The sequence below is a fragment of the Mobula birostris genome, chromosome 24, assembly GCF_030028105.1.
Source record: "Mobula birostris isolate sMobBir1 chromosome 24, sMobBir1.hap1, whole genome shotgun sequence".
Classification (NCBI taxonomy): domain Eukaryota; kingdom Metazoa; phylum Chordata; class Chondrichthyes; order Myliobatiformes; family Myliobatidae; genus Mobula; species Mobula birostris.
In genome coordinates, this window is record NC_092393.1 from 19,311,446 (window position 1) to 19,328,767 (window position 17,322).

The window sequence follows — 17,322 nt, forward strand, 5'->3', positions numbered from 1 at the left end:
GTGATTGCACTCAAGGACGAGCATGGTTAAGGGACCAACTCGTCTACTCCTCCATCTTATTTTAGGCTACGTCCACACTACACTGGATAATTTTGAAAACGAAGCTTTCTCTTTGTTTTGACCCTCTGTCCACACTAAAATGGCGTCTTCATCCCCCCAAAAATGGAGATTTTCAGAAACGGTCTCCAGAGTGAATAAATCTGAAAACGCCTAATACCTGTTGCAGTGTGGACGGGGAAACCGGAGATTTTTAAAAATGCTGTCATGACGTGCCGAAACAGATGGTGGCAGTGCGGCATTTCATTGTTTTCTTCTTCTTATTATTATTACTTTATTGTCGCCAAATAATTGATACTAGAGCATACAATCATCACAGTGATATTTGATTCTGCACTTCGCAGAACCTAACAATTTCAGAACAGACAGCAATGGGACTGAAGCTAGAAGAATTAGAAATGTACTCACCAAATACTTTGACCCATAGCTTACTGAATAAATAAGTACACTCACTTTGCCCTGTTTTCTGTCCTTGCTTGTATGAAGGTGGTTTACCTATTTATGCAAGTACTTCTCTGACAATAGATGTGTAACAGCCTAATGTAACATTGTATGGAAATACAAGATAACACTGATGCAGACATGTTTTATACATTTAACAAGGTGCTTTATTAATGCAACAGAGTTAGTCAGTTTTTCAATGTTCGTCGTCAGCTGGGTCATACTGTCTGTGAACTCCCTGTCGGTTGCCTCCATACGCTCCAGTATTTGTTTTCTCTCAGTTTTAAGTCCTCCTGCACAAGACCAAGAGCAATTCCTTTTAAGTTTTTCTACTCTGTAACTGGACAAACGCGCACCAAGTATACCGTTTCCTCTTCGCTTGTTTTCTGTGTGTTCTGCACATGCCCAGTAGGAGGAGATTCACCCAAATATCCGTTCTAATGTGCACAGAGATATTTTGAAAAACGCTTAGTGTGGACGCCTGTTGTTTTTACTCGAAACTGGCGTTTTCAAAATTATCCAGCGTAGTATGGACGTAGCCTTAGTGTTCTGACTGAATGTGATTTTACATCATATTGCAACCACTCTCCTCACCATTTATTAAACATTATTTATTTACATCCTCAAACATCTTCAGGAGCAAATAACACAAGTTTTAAAAAAAACTGCACTTAGATCTCCCAAGTTGCTAGAATGGCAACTCCTGCTGACTGCAGCCACACCTTTGTATCACTCTTGCTCCCTTCTTCATCAGAAATGAGTATATTATCAGCGATATCAGGTAGATTCTCAGGATCTCATTATCACAACTTGTACAAGGCAGGGGACTCAGATTGCTTAAAGGAGTCAAGCCCAGATGTTTAACATCAGTACAGCAGCACTGCAATCAAAAACATATTGTCAAAAGAATCTCTTTTCTTCTTTTTGAGTTCAAGAGTACATCTCCGTATGCACTACTTATGTCTGATAGGATCACGGCAGATATGGCATTCAACTCCAAGTCCATCCTTTGCTTCAAATAATTTAATCACTTTGTTTAATATAACATAAACTTCACAACTGAACTGACATCAATTCCCATTTGTAATAGAGTTCCCTTTGTCCATACATTTTTCATGAAGAGGCGGGTATACAGTTTGTGTCGAAATTACAATGTTAGGTTTCCAGAGGTGCAGCCACTAGAAATATAGTCATTCTCCATCAGTTGGAAACTACAACTAAATTCTCTTTAACTTGAATTTCCAGGAATAGAACCCTGCACATGTAATCCCCACACAAGTTAACCTTTAGCATCCAAGTGTCATTCTGCTAAATCCTTTGCTCCACTCCCAAGACCACCACACTCCTGCTTCAGGTATAGTGCTCAGAAATAAACAACCTAGGCTAATTGGTTCCCTTAACAAACTTAGTATTACATTCTCCTGACTGAATCTGATTTGTGACTGCATCTTCAATTTCCTCACTTGCAGACCCTACTCTGTAGGGATTAACAACAACATCTCTTCCACAATCACCATCGGCACAGGTGTACCACAAAGCTGTGTGCTTAGCCCCCTGCTCTGCTAACTTCACTCTTATCACTGTGAGGCTAATCCGCGTTCAAGTTTGCTGACGACACCATCGCCGTTGGTGAAATCAAAGGTGGTGATGAATTGGCATTTGGGAGGGAGATTGAAAGATTGGTTCAATGATGCCACAACAACAACCTCTCACTTAACATCAGCAAAACAAGAGTTGGTTATTGACTTCAGGGTGAGGAAACCAGAGGTCCGTGAGTCAGTCCTCATCAGGGGATCAGAAGAGTCAGTAACTTTAAATTCTTTGGTGTTATCATATTTAGGAACCGCATGTAAGTGCCATTACATCGAAAGTACATCAAAGCCTCAAAGGTTGCGCAACTTCGGCCTGCCATCTAAAACTTTGACTACCTTCACTAAATGCACAGTGGAGCATATCCTGACTGGTCGTATCATAGTCATACTTTATTGATCCCGGGGGAAATTGCTTTTCATTACAGTTGCACCATAAATAATAAACAGTAATAGAACCATAAATAGTTAAATAGTAATATGTAAATTATGCCAGGAAATTATGAAATAAGTCCAGGACCAGCCTATTGGCTCAGGATGTCTGACCCTCCAAAGGAGGAGTTGTAAAGTTTGATGGCCACAGGCAGGAATGACCTCCTATGACGCTCTGTATTGCATCTCGGTGGAATGAGTCTCTGGCTGAATGTACTCCTGTGCCCAACCAGTACATTATGTAGTGGATGGGAGACATTGTCCAAGATGGCATGCAGCTTGGACAGCACCCTCTTTTCAGACACGACCGTGAGAGTCCAGTTCCATCCCCACAACATCACTGGCCTTACGAATGACCTTGTTGATTCTGTTGGTGTCTGCTACCCTCAGCCTGCTGCCCCAGCACACAACAGCAAACATGATAGCACTGGCCACCACAGACTCGTAGAACATCCTCAGCATCGTCCGGCAGATATTAAAGGACCTCAGTCTCCTCAGGAAATAGAGACGGCTCTGACCCTTCTTGTAGACAGCCTCAGTGTTCTTTGACCAGTCCAGTTTATTGTCAATTCGTATCCCCAGGTATTTGTAATCCTCCACCATGTCCACACTGACCCTCTGGATGGAAACAGGGGTCACTGGTACCTTAGCTCTCCTCAGGTCTACCATCAGCTCCTTAGTCTTTTTCACATTAAGCTGCAGATAATTCTGCTCACATCATACGACAAAGTTTCCTACTGTAGCCCTGCACTCAGCCTCATCTCCCTTGCTGATGCAACCAACTATGGCAGAGTCATCAGAAAGCTTCTGAAGATGACAAGACTCTGTGCAGTAGTTGAAGTCCGAGGTGTAAATGGTAAAGAGAAAGGGAGACAAGACAGTCCCCTGTGGAGTCCCAGTGCTGCTGATCACTCTGTCAGACACACGGTATTACAAGCACACGTACTGTGGTCTGCCAGTCAGGTAATCAAGAATCCATGACACCAGGGAAACATCCACCTGCATCGCTGTCAGCTTCTCCCCAGAATGTATCATGACCTGGTATGGAAATACCAAAGCCCAGAAACGGAAAACCTACAAAATGTAAGAGATAAAGCCCACTCCAACACAGGGAAAGCATATCCCACCGTTGAGCACAGCTACAAGGAACACTGCCACAACAAGAAACCAGTATCCATCGTCAAGGACCCCCACCATCCAGGCCATCGTGCTCTCTTCTCACTGCTGCCACTGGTAAGGAGGTACAGGAGCCTTAGGTCCCATCCGTCAGGTTTAGGAACAGTTATTACCCTTCAACCATCAGGCTCCTGAACCAGCGTGGATAACTTCACTCACCTCAACACTGCACTAGTTCCACAAAGAATGGACCCACTTTCAAGGACACAACAACAGGTTCTCAATACTATTCATTATTTATATATTTATTATTATTTGTGGGGGTGGGTTGTATTTGCATAGTTTGTCTTCTTTTGCACATTGGCTTTTTGTCAGTCTTTCATTAATTCTATTGAATTTATTTGTTCTGCAAGAAAATGAATCTGAAGATAGTACATGTTGATATATTGACAATGAATCTCAGGGTGGTACATGTTGACAATTTACCTTGAACTTTGTATCTGGCTAATGATAATTAGATTAGATTATGAGGCCACGCTGTCCTCTTTTATTGTCATTTAGAAATGCATGCATTAATAAATGATACAATGTTCCTCTAGTGTGATATCACAGAAACACAAGACAAACCAAGACTAAAAAAAACTGACAAAAAGCACATAATTATAACATATAGTTACAACAGTGCAAAGCAATACCATAATTTGATAAAGAACAGACCATGGGCACAGTAAAAAAAAAAGTCTCAAAGTCTCTCGAGTCCCATCATCTCACGCAGATGGTAGAAGCCCTCTCTTCCTGTCATGAACCTCCAGCGCCACAAACTTGCCGATGGAGCACCCTGGAAGCACCCGACCACAGCCAACTCCAGTCCGTCCGAAAACTTCGAGCCTCCAACCAGCCCTCTGACACCAAGCACCATCTCTGCCAAGCGTTTCAACCCCGGCCCCGGCAACAGGCAATTGACAAAGCCGGGGATTTGGAGCCTTCCCCTCCGGAGACTCTCGATCGCACAGTAGCAGCGGCAGCAAAGCAGGCACTTCAGAAGTTTCTCTAGATGTTCCTCCGTGCTTCTCACGTCCGTCTCCATCAAATCAGGATTGTGCACAGTACCTACTTAACAAATGCCGATATCATTTCGGAGCGGCCGCGCGCACTGCGTCTTCTCCTCCCCTCCTTTGCACATACACATCAAGTCTCTTTCAACATCCACTGTTTCTTTTCTCTCACCATTTTGGAAGTACTCTAATGTACCATTTCCAGTTCCAAAGTAGTATAAGAATGCTTACTTTCTTCTTTTTCTTTCTTCATGTATTTCATGACGACCAGCAGTGCTCCTCCTACAGCAACAGTGACTGCTAAAGATTTCCATGTGACAGGCTACTAAGGAGAAAAAAAAATGTCTCAGGAACAAAGACATTGAACAAATTATAAACAAGACAGTTTTAAAATTATTTCCGTGAAGCAGGTGAAAATGAGAGCATTTAATGGCTCTGGGCCTGTGTTCACTGGAATTCAGAAGAACGAGGGGTGACCACATTGAAACCCATCGAATGGTGAAAGGCTTTGATAGAGTAGAAGTGGAGAGGATGTTTCCTATGGTGGGAGAGTCTAAGACCAGAGGACACAGCCTCAGAATAGAGGGGCAATTCTTTCAAAACAGAGATGAGGAGGAATTTCTTTAGTCTGAGAGTGGTGAATTTGTGAGCAGTGAGTTCTTTGCCGCAGGCAGCTGTGGAGGCCAAGTCTTATAAATATATTTAAGGCAGAGGTTGATAGATTCTTGACTGGTCAGGGCATGAAGGGTAATGGGGAAAAGGGAGGAGATTGGAGCAGAGAGGAAAATTGGATCAGCCCTGATGAAATAGAGCAGACTGGATGGGCCAAATAGCTTAATTCTGATCCTATCTTATGGTCTAAATAAATGTGATACAATACCACACACTGGAACATAGGCTTAGTTAGAACCATTATGTTTTGATATTAGGTGACCACACAATTATTGAATAGTAAAGTAGGAAACTGTTAATGATCTTTTTCTCAATAATATTTGGTAATCAGTCTTAATATACTGTATAAATAGAGTGAAACTGTTCCTTTCAAATACTTGACACAGCCTCCTCCTCCTCCTCCTCCTATGTTGCTACAACTATAACAACATTTTCTACTTTACTCATTAACACTGAATTATTTACCCCATCCTTCTTGGTCCTAGGGTTTCTTTTTGCTCCCGTTGGTGGTGGAGGCATTGTACTGAAGTAGTGGAAACTGGTGTATTTGGGCAACGATATTGCCCAAGTTGGGCAAAGCTCATCCCTTAACTGTTCCAACACAAAAAGAATAAACTTTGAATTAGTAAGCACAGTAAATTATTGTCGTACCTGCTGTTCATTCAAATCCAGATAGCTAATGTGATGAGAGACTGACAAAGTCTTGATAATTTTAAAGGATTAAAACTGTTCTTGACACCATAAATAATTCTTTAAAGAATGTTTTGAAAATTTCCCCTTTCATTTTACCAGGAAGACTTCAGTTTAAATCTAACAAGAAAGACAGCACCTCTGATTATGCAGCGTTAGGTTTTGGAGTCACTATTTCTGTGGTCAAGCCTTGAAGCAGTTAAGAGTCATATAACACAGAAATGGGGTCTTTGGCCCAACTGGTTGCTGCTGACCAATATTCCGATCTAAACTAGTCCCACCTGCCTGCCTTTGGCACAAATCCTTGTCCAACAGATCTGAGATTTTTGTTCCCTGTGCAGATGGGAGTGGGGGCATCAGGGAGCATGAGCAACCAAACCATGGTATCCCATTTCAAGAAGCCATTCGGGGGGGGGGGGGGTGAGACAAGATGAATGTAGTCGTAATTGGGAACAGTATAGCCAGGGGAATTGATACAACTTTCAGTTGCAAGGAATGAGAGTCTCAAAGGCTGTACTGCCTGCCAGGTACCTGGGTTTGGGACACCTCATCTGACCTGCAGAGGAATTTGGAGTGGTAGGGAAAAGACTCAGTTGCCATGGTCCATGTAGGTACAAATGTCTTGGAAGGACAAAAGGTTTTGCTGAAGGAATTTGAGCAGCTTGGGACTACATTAAAACGCAGAACCAAAAAAGGTAATAATCTCTGAATTGTTACCTGAGCCAATTGCGAATTGGCACAGGGTTAGTAAGCTCAGAAAGGTAAATGCGTGGCTCAAAGATTAATGTGGGAGAAGTAGGTTTGAATTTGTGGGAGGTGGGCTGTAGTATTGAGGAAGAGGGTGCAATGTGATGGGACAAGTTTCGCCTGAACCATGTTGGGACCAAAGTCCTGGCCAACTGCATAACTTGGGCTGTGGATAGGATTTTCAACTAGTAGGGTGGTTGGGTCCAACCACTTGGAAATGAAGGATAAAATTAAAAAAATAAGAAGAATGCAGGAGAGGTTACAGACATCTCGAGAATGAAATAGAAGAGAGAAAGTTTAGAAAGGGGTAAGAATTTATCTTCACGGGACATGGAAACAAAATTGAAAAGGGTAGTAAATACAGGACTGAAGGTGTTATTTTTGAATGCATGCGGTATATGAAATGAGGTAGAAGAGCATATAGCAAAGGTATATCCTACGAAAGAAGTGACATAGGATCAGAAGATGTAGAATCCTTGTGTGTACAGTTAAGAAACTGCAACACCCTGATGGGAATTACGGTAGTCAAGTGGTAGAGTACAAATTATAATGGGAGATAGAAAGGGCATTGTTACAATGGTCAGTTTTATGATGGTCATGGGAGATTTCAATATGCAGGTAGACTGGGAAAGTCAGGTTGGTACCTCATCCCAAGAGAAGGAATTTGTAGAATGCCTATGAGATAGCTTTTTGGTGCCGCTTGTGGTCGAGCCCATAAAGAAAAGGCAATTCCGGATCTGGTGTTGTGCAATGAAACTGATTTGATTAGGGAGCTTAAGGTGATCATGATAGAATTCACCCTGTAGTTTGAGAAGGAGAAGATAAAATCAATGTATCAGTATTACAGAGGAGTAAAGTTAACTACAAATAAGAGACGAGTTGGCTGAAGTTGACTGGAGGAGATGACAGTAGTGGCTGGAGTTTCTGGGAGTAATTCAGAAGGTGCGAAGCAGCAGCAGCATTCTAAAAGGAAGATGAGGCAACCATAGTTGATAAGGAAGTCAAGGGCAGAATAAAAACAAAGGAGATGGAATACAATATAGTAATGTAGCCACCCGGCCAGCCTCAGGGTCGCTCAGCTCACTGTCGTTCAGGGAAACAGCCCTCGGCCCCGCCAAACTGAGTAATAGTTTGTGTCGATGCTGTGTGATATACCACCCAAATAACAGACAATACACCAGATATGATTAAATGAGTTTCAGTTTATAGATATTACTGGAACTTGATAATTAATAGATAATAAAATATAAAAGGAAAATAAAAGGCGCCACACTTATCAAAGTTCAATCTCATCGTGCACAAACAGTTGGAGCTCAGGACCCTTTTTCTTCAACCTGCGTCTCCCCTTGGACCACCTCGACATGCTGCCTGGGACCAACAACAGTAGTCGACCACACGCTCCTCACGAGTCCATCTCCTCTCCTCGCCAAACACCCTGGACCTCGGACTCCTGCTCGGGGTTCGACCCCGTTAGCGGACTTACAGCACCTTGTCCATCCTCTGTCTCTCTCTCCCGCCTTCTGCACAAAAACCCGCGCATCACACTAACTTACAGACACACAGAGAGAATAAACATCTATCCCAATTGGTTTGTTCACTCTCTTATCAGTAACATGATCCAAACAAACTGCTAGCAGGAGGACTTTCTCCGCAGATAACATAACAAAGAAGCCATTTCAATTATAACATAACAAAGAAGCCATTTTAATTAGACTATGCAGTAACATATAAGAAGAAACCCCTTACAGTAAAAATTAATGGGAAGATAAGAATATTGGAAGCTTTTAAAAATCAACAGAAGGCAACTACGAAAGCAATAAGGAGAGAAAAGATGAAAAATTAAAGGTAAACTAGCCAATAATATAAAATGGGATACTAAAAGATTTTTCAGAAAGATGGCAAATGAACTGAGTAAGAATTTTGCATCAGTCTTCATTGTGGAAGACACCAGCAGTATGACAGAAATTTGAGTTTCAGGAAGCAAAAATGAGTGTAGTCACAATTACTGACGAGAAGATACTTGAGAAGCTAAAAGGTCTGAAGGCAGGTAAGTCACCTGGATCAGATGGACTGTACCCAAGTGTTCAGAAAGAGGTAGCTACAGAGACTGTAGAGACATTAATTGTGATCTTTCAAGAATCACTAGTTTCCAGAACAGAGATAAGGAGGAATTACTTTAGCCAGAGGGTGGAGAACCTGTGGAAATTCAGTATCTCATACAACTGTGGAGGATGTCATTGGGTATAGCTGAAGCTGACCTTGGTAGATCCTTGATTAGTTTGGGTGTCAAAGGTTAAGGGTTGAGAAAGAAAATAAATCAGTCATGATTGAATGGTAGTGTCTCAATGGGCTGAATGGCCTCATTCTGCTCCCATATCTCATGAATTTATGCTGTTATATTCCTTTAACCTGTCCTATCCATATATTTGTCCAAGTACCTTTTAAATGTTGTTAATGCATCTGTCTCAATAATTTCCTCTAGAAGCTCTTTCCACATACCAATCCTCTGGATGAAATACTTCTCTCCTAAGGTCCTATCAAAATTCTCCCCTCTCACCATAACCTAAGCCCTCTCCTTTTTTAATTCTGCATTCCTGGGATAAAAACTGTATGCACTGACCTATTTTCCTCATGATTTTATACCCCTTTACAAGTTCATCCCTCATTTTCCAATGCTCCAGTTCAAATAGTCCCAACCTGCTCAAACCTTTCTTAGTCCCTCAAATCCCAACAAGATCCTTGTAAATCCCCTCTGCCTTCTCAAATCGATAACTAGAGTCAGAATTATAAGTGGGCTCATCAGGCTTATTTGGAAAATGGGATACACACCTACAGTATATGCTAATCAGCACATAGGAAATTGTATATATTAATGCAATTTTGTTTGTTAACCAGACAGATACACATTTCCTTCCTAAGGCTCGCGACCATTGGAAACAATGCAACATGTTAGCGAATGAGACGGATTTTGAATTCTCAGTTAAACCAAGTAACTTTTTAAACAACATAATTGCGTCCCTGAAAGTAAACTGGTATAAATAGATGGGTAAAATGCCTATTTTTTGAAAATTAATCAACATTCCACTTATATCGTAACTCTTATTTATCTAAGACATTAAAAGATGCTTCACAAAATTTGACACCAAGCCATTAGGGCAAGCAACCTAAAATGTTATAAATAAAGGCATCTGTTAGTCTTGTGAGACCACGGATCTGCACCTGGAAAGTCTTCACTCTCCAGGGCGCAGGCCTGGGCAAGGCTGTATGGAAGACCGGCAGTTGCCCATGCTGCAAGTCTCCCCTCTCCACGACACCGATGTTGTCCAAGGGAAGGGAAAGGGCTGATACAGCTTGACACCGGTGTCGTCGCAGAGCACTGTGCGGTTAAGTGCCTTGCTCAAGGACACAACACGCAGCCTCAGCTGAGGCTCAAACTCACGACCTTCTGATCGCTAGTTGAATGCCTTAACCACTTGGCCACGTGCCCAAACTAAAAGTTTATTTATTTATTAAGATACAGCGTGGAATAAGCCCTTCCAACTGCACCACCCAGCGACCCCTGATTTAACCCTAGCCTAATCACGAGAAAATTTACAACAATCAATTAACCTACCAACCAGTACATCTTTGGGAGGAAACCGGAACATTAGGAGGAATCCCATGCAATCACAGGGAGAATGTACAAATTCTTTCCAGACTGCGGTGGGAATTGAAGGCAGGTTTCAAGGTAGACTCTCACAGTAAGGAGAAAGGGAAGAATAATTAGGGAATTCTCAAGGAACAATAGCAGAGGAGTTAAACAAAGCTAGAATTGGAGAAATGGCTGTTGGATCATTGAGCGAAGATGTAAAGGATCTGAAAACAAAGCCACATACTGCTCAGTGGAAAATTGTAGGGCAGCAAAGGGGTTGCAGATGAATAGATCTCGGCAAAATTTGGAATTCAGGTAACAGGATTTTAGATGAAACAGAAAACAATGGGGCCAATTTGAAGAGAATGATCAGGAGAGCCAGGATCCAACTAGCCTGAGCATAAAGCGCTGAAGATATCTTAAGAGAGAGTTTGATCAAAAACAAAGAATTGGTTACTGAACAGAAGGCAAACAATGAGAATAAATGGGCCTTTCTCAGATTGCCAGACTAACACAGTATCTTGGTATCAAAGTTTGGGACTCAGGTACCCATACCTTGGCTGAGAAGATGAAATGCCATTTTTCCAAATTTGCTGACAATATTAAACTGGTTGGTTGTGAGAACAGAGGAAGACTAGAAGAGACTTCAGGGGGATCTGGACAAGCTGAATGAGTCAGAAGGAATTATGGTACAAGTTGTTCAAATATGTTTTGACGAATATTACAAAATCACAGTCTTTGTATTCAGCCACCAGAGATTAGGAAGTGTTGATCTTCAAAAGGATCTGGTGAAGGCCAACCAGCAACTAAAAGTGATTAAGAGGATAAATGGTATCCAAGGTTTTATTTATAGAGTTCGATTACAAATCATACGTAACGCCCTGGGAAGGGTTTCACTGCTTATGTAATGGTTGTTCTGTAGCAGCAGTGATTGAGTTATGACTAGAGATAACGGGGGCTTTGGAATGTGTGCCATCCAATGAGAGGAGTGTTTTTTTTTAATCTTGTGCCTGAGAGCGAGTTATTCGAGGTCTTTTGTTCGGTGGAAGATGAAGAGAGAAGATGCCAGAACGGAGAGGTCACAGTCACCAGAAAGGAGTGGACTTGGAGTAGGGCCGGGAGTTAACGATACCCGGGGGAAATCGATAGGGGACTAACGGACGGGAAACCGTGAGCTCCAGCGTACACATTAGACTGTTACATTAAAATGGGCCCTTTTCTTTTTGTTTTACTTTACTAACCTTTTAGTCAAATGAATTATAAAGCTAAGTCGTTTTCTTGCATATGGTGTACTGGCTGCTATTTCGTGGTACTGATCTGTAACATGGGAACACATCATGCAGCTTCCACCCATACAGAAGGTTTTGCACCTCAATCTCATACGTTTGGTGGGGCCAGAGATCGTCTTCCCTCGGTTTACACAGCCCACAGAACCAGAGGGTAACACATATCTTCATTAAACTGCATATGGCCATTGTATATAGACTACTGTGTATAGTTTTATACTTTTAACCCAAGAAAAGATGTTCTTGCAATAGAAAAATGCAGTATGATTGTGTAAACTGGTTCCAAAGACAGTGAATTTACTATACATGGAGAGATGGAGAGATTACATTCTTTGGTGTTCAGAAACTTTTTCAAAACTCTTAAAAGGGATGTAAGGGGTTTCCTCTTTTATGTTACTACTAAGGCTAATAAAAATGGCTTCTTTGTTATGTTAGAATAAAACGGCTTCTTTGTTATGTTAACTGCTGAGAAAGTGCTTCTCTATAGCAGCTTGTTTGGGTTATAATTACTGATAGAGAGAATTGTATTCATTTGCTAACCAATTGGGATAGATGCTATTCTTTCTTGTGTGTCTGTAAGCTATTGTTTTTGCGGGCTTTGGGGCAGAAGGTGCGATGGGGACAGAGAGGGGACGCGATGCTGTAAACTGGGCCACGGAACGGATCCTGAGTGGGAGTCCGAGGCCCAGGGTCTTTGGCGAGAAGAGGAGACGAAGACAGACTCATGTGGAGCGTCTGGTTGACCACCATGGTTGGTCCCAGGCGGCAGGCCGAGGAGATCAGAGGGGAGCGAATGGTGGAAAGAAGACTCCGTTAATTGAGCTCCAACGGTTGTGCATGAAGTGGTTGAACTCTGATAAGTTTGGCACTTTTTACTTTCCTTTTATATTTTATCTCTATTAATTACATAGTTCCAGTAAGATTTATACAGCGTAATCATTTAATCGCATATGGTGTACTGTCTGTTATTTGGCGGGGTGGGGTATGTCACACAGCATCTACACAAACTGATCACCCAGTTTGGCGGGGCCAAAGGCTAGATGAAAGCGAGCTGAGCGAACCTGAGGTTTACCAGGGGGCTACAGGGATTAATAGTTAAATGCAGGGAAAGTGCCACTCGTGACTAAGGATTCAAGGACAAGAAAACAGATTGAAAATAATGTTTAGGACTGAGAGGAAGGAAAAATATTCTTCATTAAAAGAGGCTTCATTTCTTCATCAAAATATTCTTCATTTGGAATTCTCTAACTCAGGCAGCTGTGGAAGCTCCATAATGTTCATTCAACACAAAGATCAATACATTTCTACACATTACTATATGGGATAGTGCTGGAAAATTGTATAACGGTCAAAGATCAGCTACAACTTTGCTCAGTGATAGAACAAGCTCAGTGGGCCCAATGGCCTGCTCTTATTTTTTTAGGGTAAAACCAATCGGCGACTCAAAAGATCAAATGGAGGGAGTGCAGGAGATCCAGCAATTAGCAGATAACTACAGCGTCTCTGGCCTAAGCTTTCATGTCCCACCCCAATGATCACCAAAAGCAGAGGACGATAAGCAGGAAAACTTCTAAGAACTCCTTATCTGAGAAGCTGTTTTGACCACATTCCACAGAATAACTTTGTCATCCTAGTCAACAAGATGTTGAAGAAACTTGCATATCAAAAAACAACAAGGCCTCTAGTTTAGACAGTACTCCTACTGAGGTTCAATTAGAACTTAAGTCACAAATCCAGCCTCACCTCCCTCATCTGGGAAGACGACGACGATATGCCTTCAAACATGCCACAATTGTGACCACCTTGAAGAACAGAGACAAGCACACTGTGGTACCAATCTGCAGTCTCCCTGCTGTCGGGCACAGTGAACGTCATCGCCAGGGTCTTTATTTCTGGTTTTATTTTGTTGAGATACAGCACGGAATAAGCTCTTCCAACCCTTTGATCTATGCTGCCCAGTATGCCCCCAATTTAATCCTAGCCTAATCATGGGACAATTTACAATGACCAATTAACCTACCAACCGATAGGTCTTTGGACTGTGGGAGGAAACTGGAGCACCCGGAGGAAACCCATGTGGTCACAGGGAGAAGGTACAAACTCCTTACAGGCTGTGGTGAGAATTGAACCTGGGTCACCTGTACTGCAAAGCGTTGTGCTAACCACTACACTACTGCGCCACCCTCAGGTCCTCTGAAAATAACTTCCTCCCTATAGAGAAGAGCTGCTCCCCACATCGTAGGCTGCCTTCCATTCATTAAGGGGCATAAAAAAAGCATGATCTTCACTGCCCGACAACTCCAAGAGAAATGCATTGTCCACTATACATTGCCTTTTGTGACTTTACAAAAGCCTTTGGCTCTGGTCACCATGGAGGAACAGCCGGCTGGTGGCGTAGTGGCATCAGTGCCAGACTTCAGCGCAAAGGCTCCCGAGTTTGAATCCAGCCAGCTCCCTTGCACGCCTTCCATCTGGCTGGGTTGAGCACCGAGCTAGCAACTCAGCCTCGTCAAAATAAGAAAGCCTGCTAAAAACAAAAAATCCGTCATGACGGCGTCCTAATGACTCCACTCGGAGTTAAGGGCTTTCTTCTTCTACCATGGAGGAACTATTTAAAAACAAAATCTTTCTCAAATTTGGCTGCACCCCAAAACTCAATGCCATTCAAGTCGTATATGAAAGCAAGCAAACTTTGATTCTGGATAATGGATCCAGCATAAACCCACCCCAGGGCAGTGCGGGATCAAGCAGGGCCTGTTTTATTGTTCCAACCCCTCTCTCAGTCAATATTGTCCCTTGTATCTTGTAAACTTCTCACTGGGAGGAGCTAAACTTAGCGGAGGAATGGAAAATAGTTCAAATTCAATCCTGTAAACTCCAAATCTGGCCATTGAGCTGCAACATAAGGATAACATTAACACTTTTGAAACGTTTTCAAGTCTTCTAAAACAATAGGCCTATGTGGAACAATAACAAGCAACTAAAGTTCCTCCAGCAACATATCCCTACCGTATAACATTACACACACAAAATAAAAGATATACAATTAGACTGGAAAACATTAACTATTTTCCACGTACAAAATGTTGGAGGAAATCACATTAGGCAGCATCCATGGAAATGCACAGTCGACGATTCCCTGATATTGCCTGACCTCCTGAGTTCCTCCATCATTTTGTGTGTGTTGCTTTGGACTTCAATCATCGGCAGAATTCCACCTGTTTACAACCATTTTCCATATTTTGGGTGCTGACTCTGAGTGAGAACAGCCAGTCTTTGGCTGTCTGTGAAAACTGAAGGTCAAGGCCTCCAGTCAAGCACCTCCCCTGCTGGAGGTCTTGAGCTTCAGTTTTCACAGACAGCCAAAGTTAGGTGGAGTTTTTGTTTCATTCTTCAACCCTCTAAACAACTGGTGAACCCGCAAAGCTGACAGGCAACTTGATGCCGCGAACTTGTGATCGCCATTCAGGAATTTGTCTGGAGATTCTTAAAAAGACATTAAGCGTAAGTCATCAAAGTTGCTGGTGAACGCAGCAGGCCAGGCAGCATCTCTAGGAAGAGGTACAGTCGACGTTTCAGGCCAAGACCCTTCGTCAGGACTAACTGAAAGAAGAGCTAGTAAGAGATTTGAAAGTGGGAGGGGGAGGGGGAGATCCAAAATGATAGGAGAAGACAGGAGGGGGAGGGATGGAGCCAAGAGCTGGACAGTTGATTGGCAAAAGGGATATGAGAGGATCATGGGACAGGAGGTCCGGGAAGAAAGACAAGGGCAGGGGGGACCCAGAGGATGGGCAAGGGGTATAGTGAGAGGGACAGAGGGAGAAAAAGGAGAGAGAGAGAGAATGTGTGTATATAAATAAATAACGGATGGAGTACGAGGGGGAGGTGGGGCATTAGCGGAAGTTAGAGAAGTCGATGTTCATGCCATCAGGTTGGAGGCTACCCAGACGGAATATAAGGTGTTGTTCCTCCAACCTGAGTGTGGCTTCATCTTGACAGTAGAGGAGGCCATGGATAGACTTACCAGAATGGATATTCTCCCCCTCCCACTTTCAAATCTCTTACTAGCTCTTCCTTCAGTTAGTCCTGACGAAGGGTCTCGGCCTGAAACGTCGACTGTACCTCTTCCTAGAGATGCTGCCTGGCCTGCTGCGTTCACCAGCAACTTTGATGTGTGTTGCTTGAACTTGCAGCATCTGCAGAATTCCTGTTGTTTATGAAGCGTAAGTTAATTGTTTTCCAGATCCCAAGCTCGACACCCAATGCTCAATGATAATAAATCATTTCATAACTCGTTCACGATGCTGTGTCCCGCACTGCCCATGTTCAGTCCTAGTGAACCCGACATCTCGGGCCGACAGCGTGTCCTGGTGCGCAACTCACCGCCGCCCCGCATCGTGTCCTTGCTGCCCGCACCGCCGGGTAATTACAACGCCGGTCCGTGACACGCCTGGAGAACGAGGTCGCCCCGGCCACCTCGCACCAAACTTCCCGGCCGAGCCCTCGAGAAAGAGCAGCAGCTCGCCTGCACAGACGCACCGACAGCGCCATCGAAAGCGCTGTCTGACCTTCGCTTAATACATCCGGTAAGAAAGCGAGTCCCCGCCTCCACATCATGGATCTGAGCTGAGCTCGCCCAGTAACACGGGCGGCAGCGCTCAGATGTTTACTGCCCCGATCACTCTACCCTCCTGTCGGCAGCACAGACTTTCTCGGAGAATTTGTGGATATTGCTATTGCAAATTAAATTCCCAGACCATAAAACACACCACAACAGACGGTAAATGCAACACCGCTAAACATTATGCTCATACTTAACACAGCTATTGACTGTAAATGCAACGCTTAATATGAATTCTCCGAAACATGACTGAAATGCGGGTGTAGATCTCCCGTTGGGTCCAGTGGGGAACCACTCATATTTTCAAAACTACCGAATTAAATCAAATTGTTTTTCTGTTCTGGGTTAACCACAAATCGCATTTAGACATAAACATATTTAGGCACCAATTATACCTCGTTTTGTTTTGAACAAAAAAATCTCAGCCTGCTGGCTTAGGCACAAGTATTGTGGTAACAAGTCTCCCTTCAGTATCCTTAGCAATTACGATAAAGTTCAAAAACATAATTTCTTTGTTTTATTCCCATTCTTTTGATAATACAACAAATTGAAGGAAATGGAGAAAACGAGGTTTATGGGAAATGATTTGATCATTGGATTCATATTTATTCAATAAATATAGCGAGGTCTTGCATTCCCCTCAGTTTCCTGTCATCATCTCTTAATTATTGACGCGTTCCATTTTCTTTAAATTAGCAATTCCAGAATCACACTGTATTGGTTGTGGTGAGGGATGTAGAGGTCACAGGTAAAACAGATGCTTTCCTCTAAAAGTTCGACTATTTCTAGTAATAGAATCTCCTTTATAGAATCTTAAATTTGAGATTTTTTTACTGTTTCTCTCTGGACTGACAGCATTGAAGCCAATTGTACCAATATGATTGAGTTGAGTGAGGAATGCGTATACAATATATATTGCAAAATTGGAAATAAAGGTAACCAGAAATCAAAATGCCCAAGAAACCTTTAATTGTTCAATGTGATG

General features: G+C 42.7%; 1 protein-coding gene across 2 annotated transcripts in view; it reads right to left on the reverse strand.

Annotated features, from left to right (window-relative positions):
- LOC140187042 (protein SCO1 homolog, mitochondrial-like) overlaps nt 1-16,310 on the reverse strand; it is a 34,123-nt gene extending 17,813 nt beyond the window's left edge. Inside the window, exons 1-3 of one of the 2 annotated variants that reach the window (XM_072241929.1) lie at nt 16,100-16,310; nt 5,828-5,953; nt 4,922-5,012 (exon numbers count right to left, since the gene is read on the reverse strand). In XM_072241929.1, the coding sequence (XP_072098030.1) occupies nt 4,922-5,012; nt 5,828-5,953; nt 16,100-16,267 (385 nt within the window). In that variant the 5' untranslated portion in view covers nt 16,268-16,310. Of the gene's footprint in view, nt 1-4,921; nt 5,013-5,827; nt 5,954-13,459; nt 13,998-16,099 lie in introns of those variants that run through there. The other variant, XM_072241930.1, reaches the window with a different exon arrangement.
- Between the last annotated feature and the right edge of the window lie 1,012 nt (nt 16,311-17,322).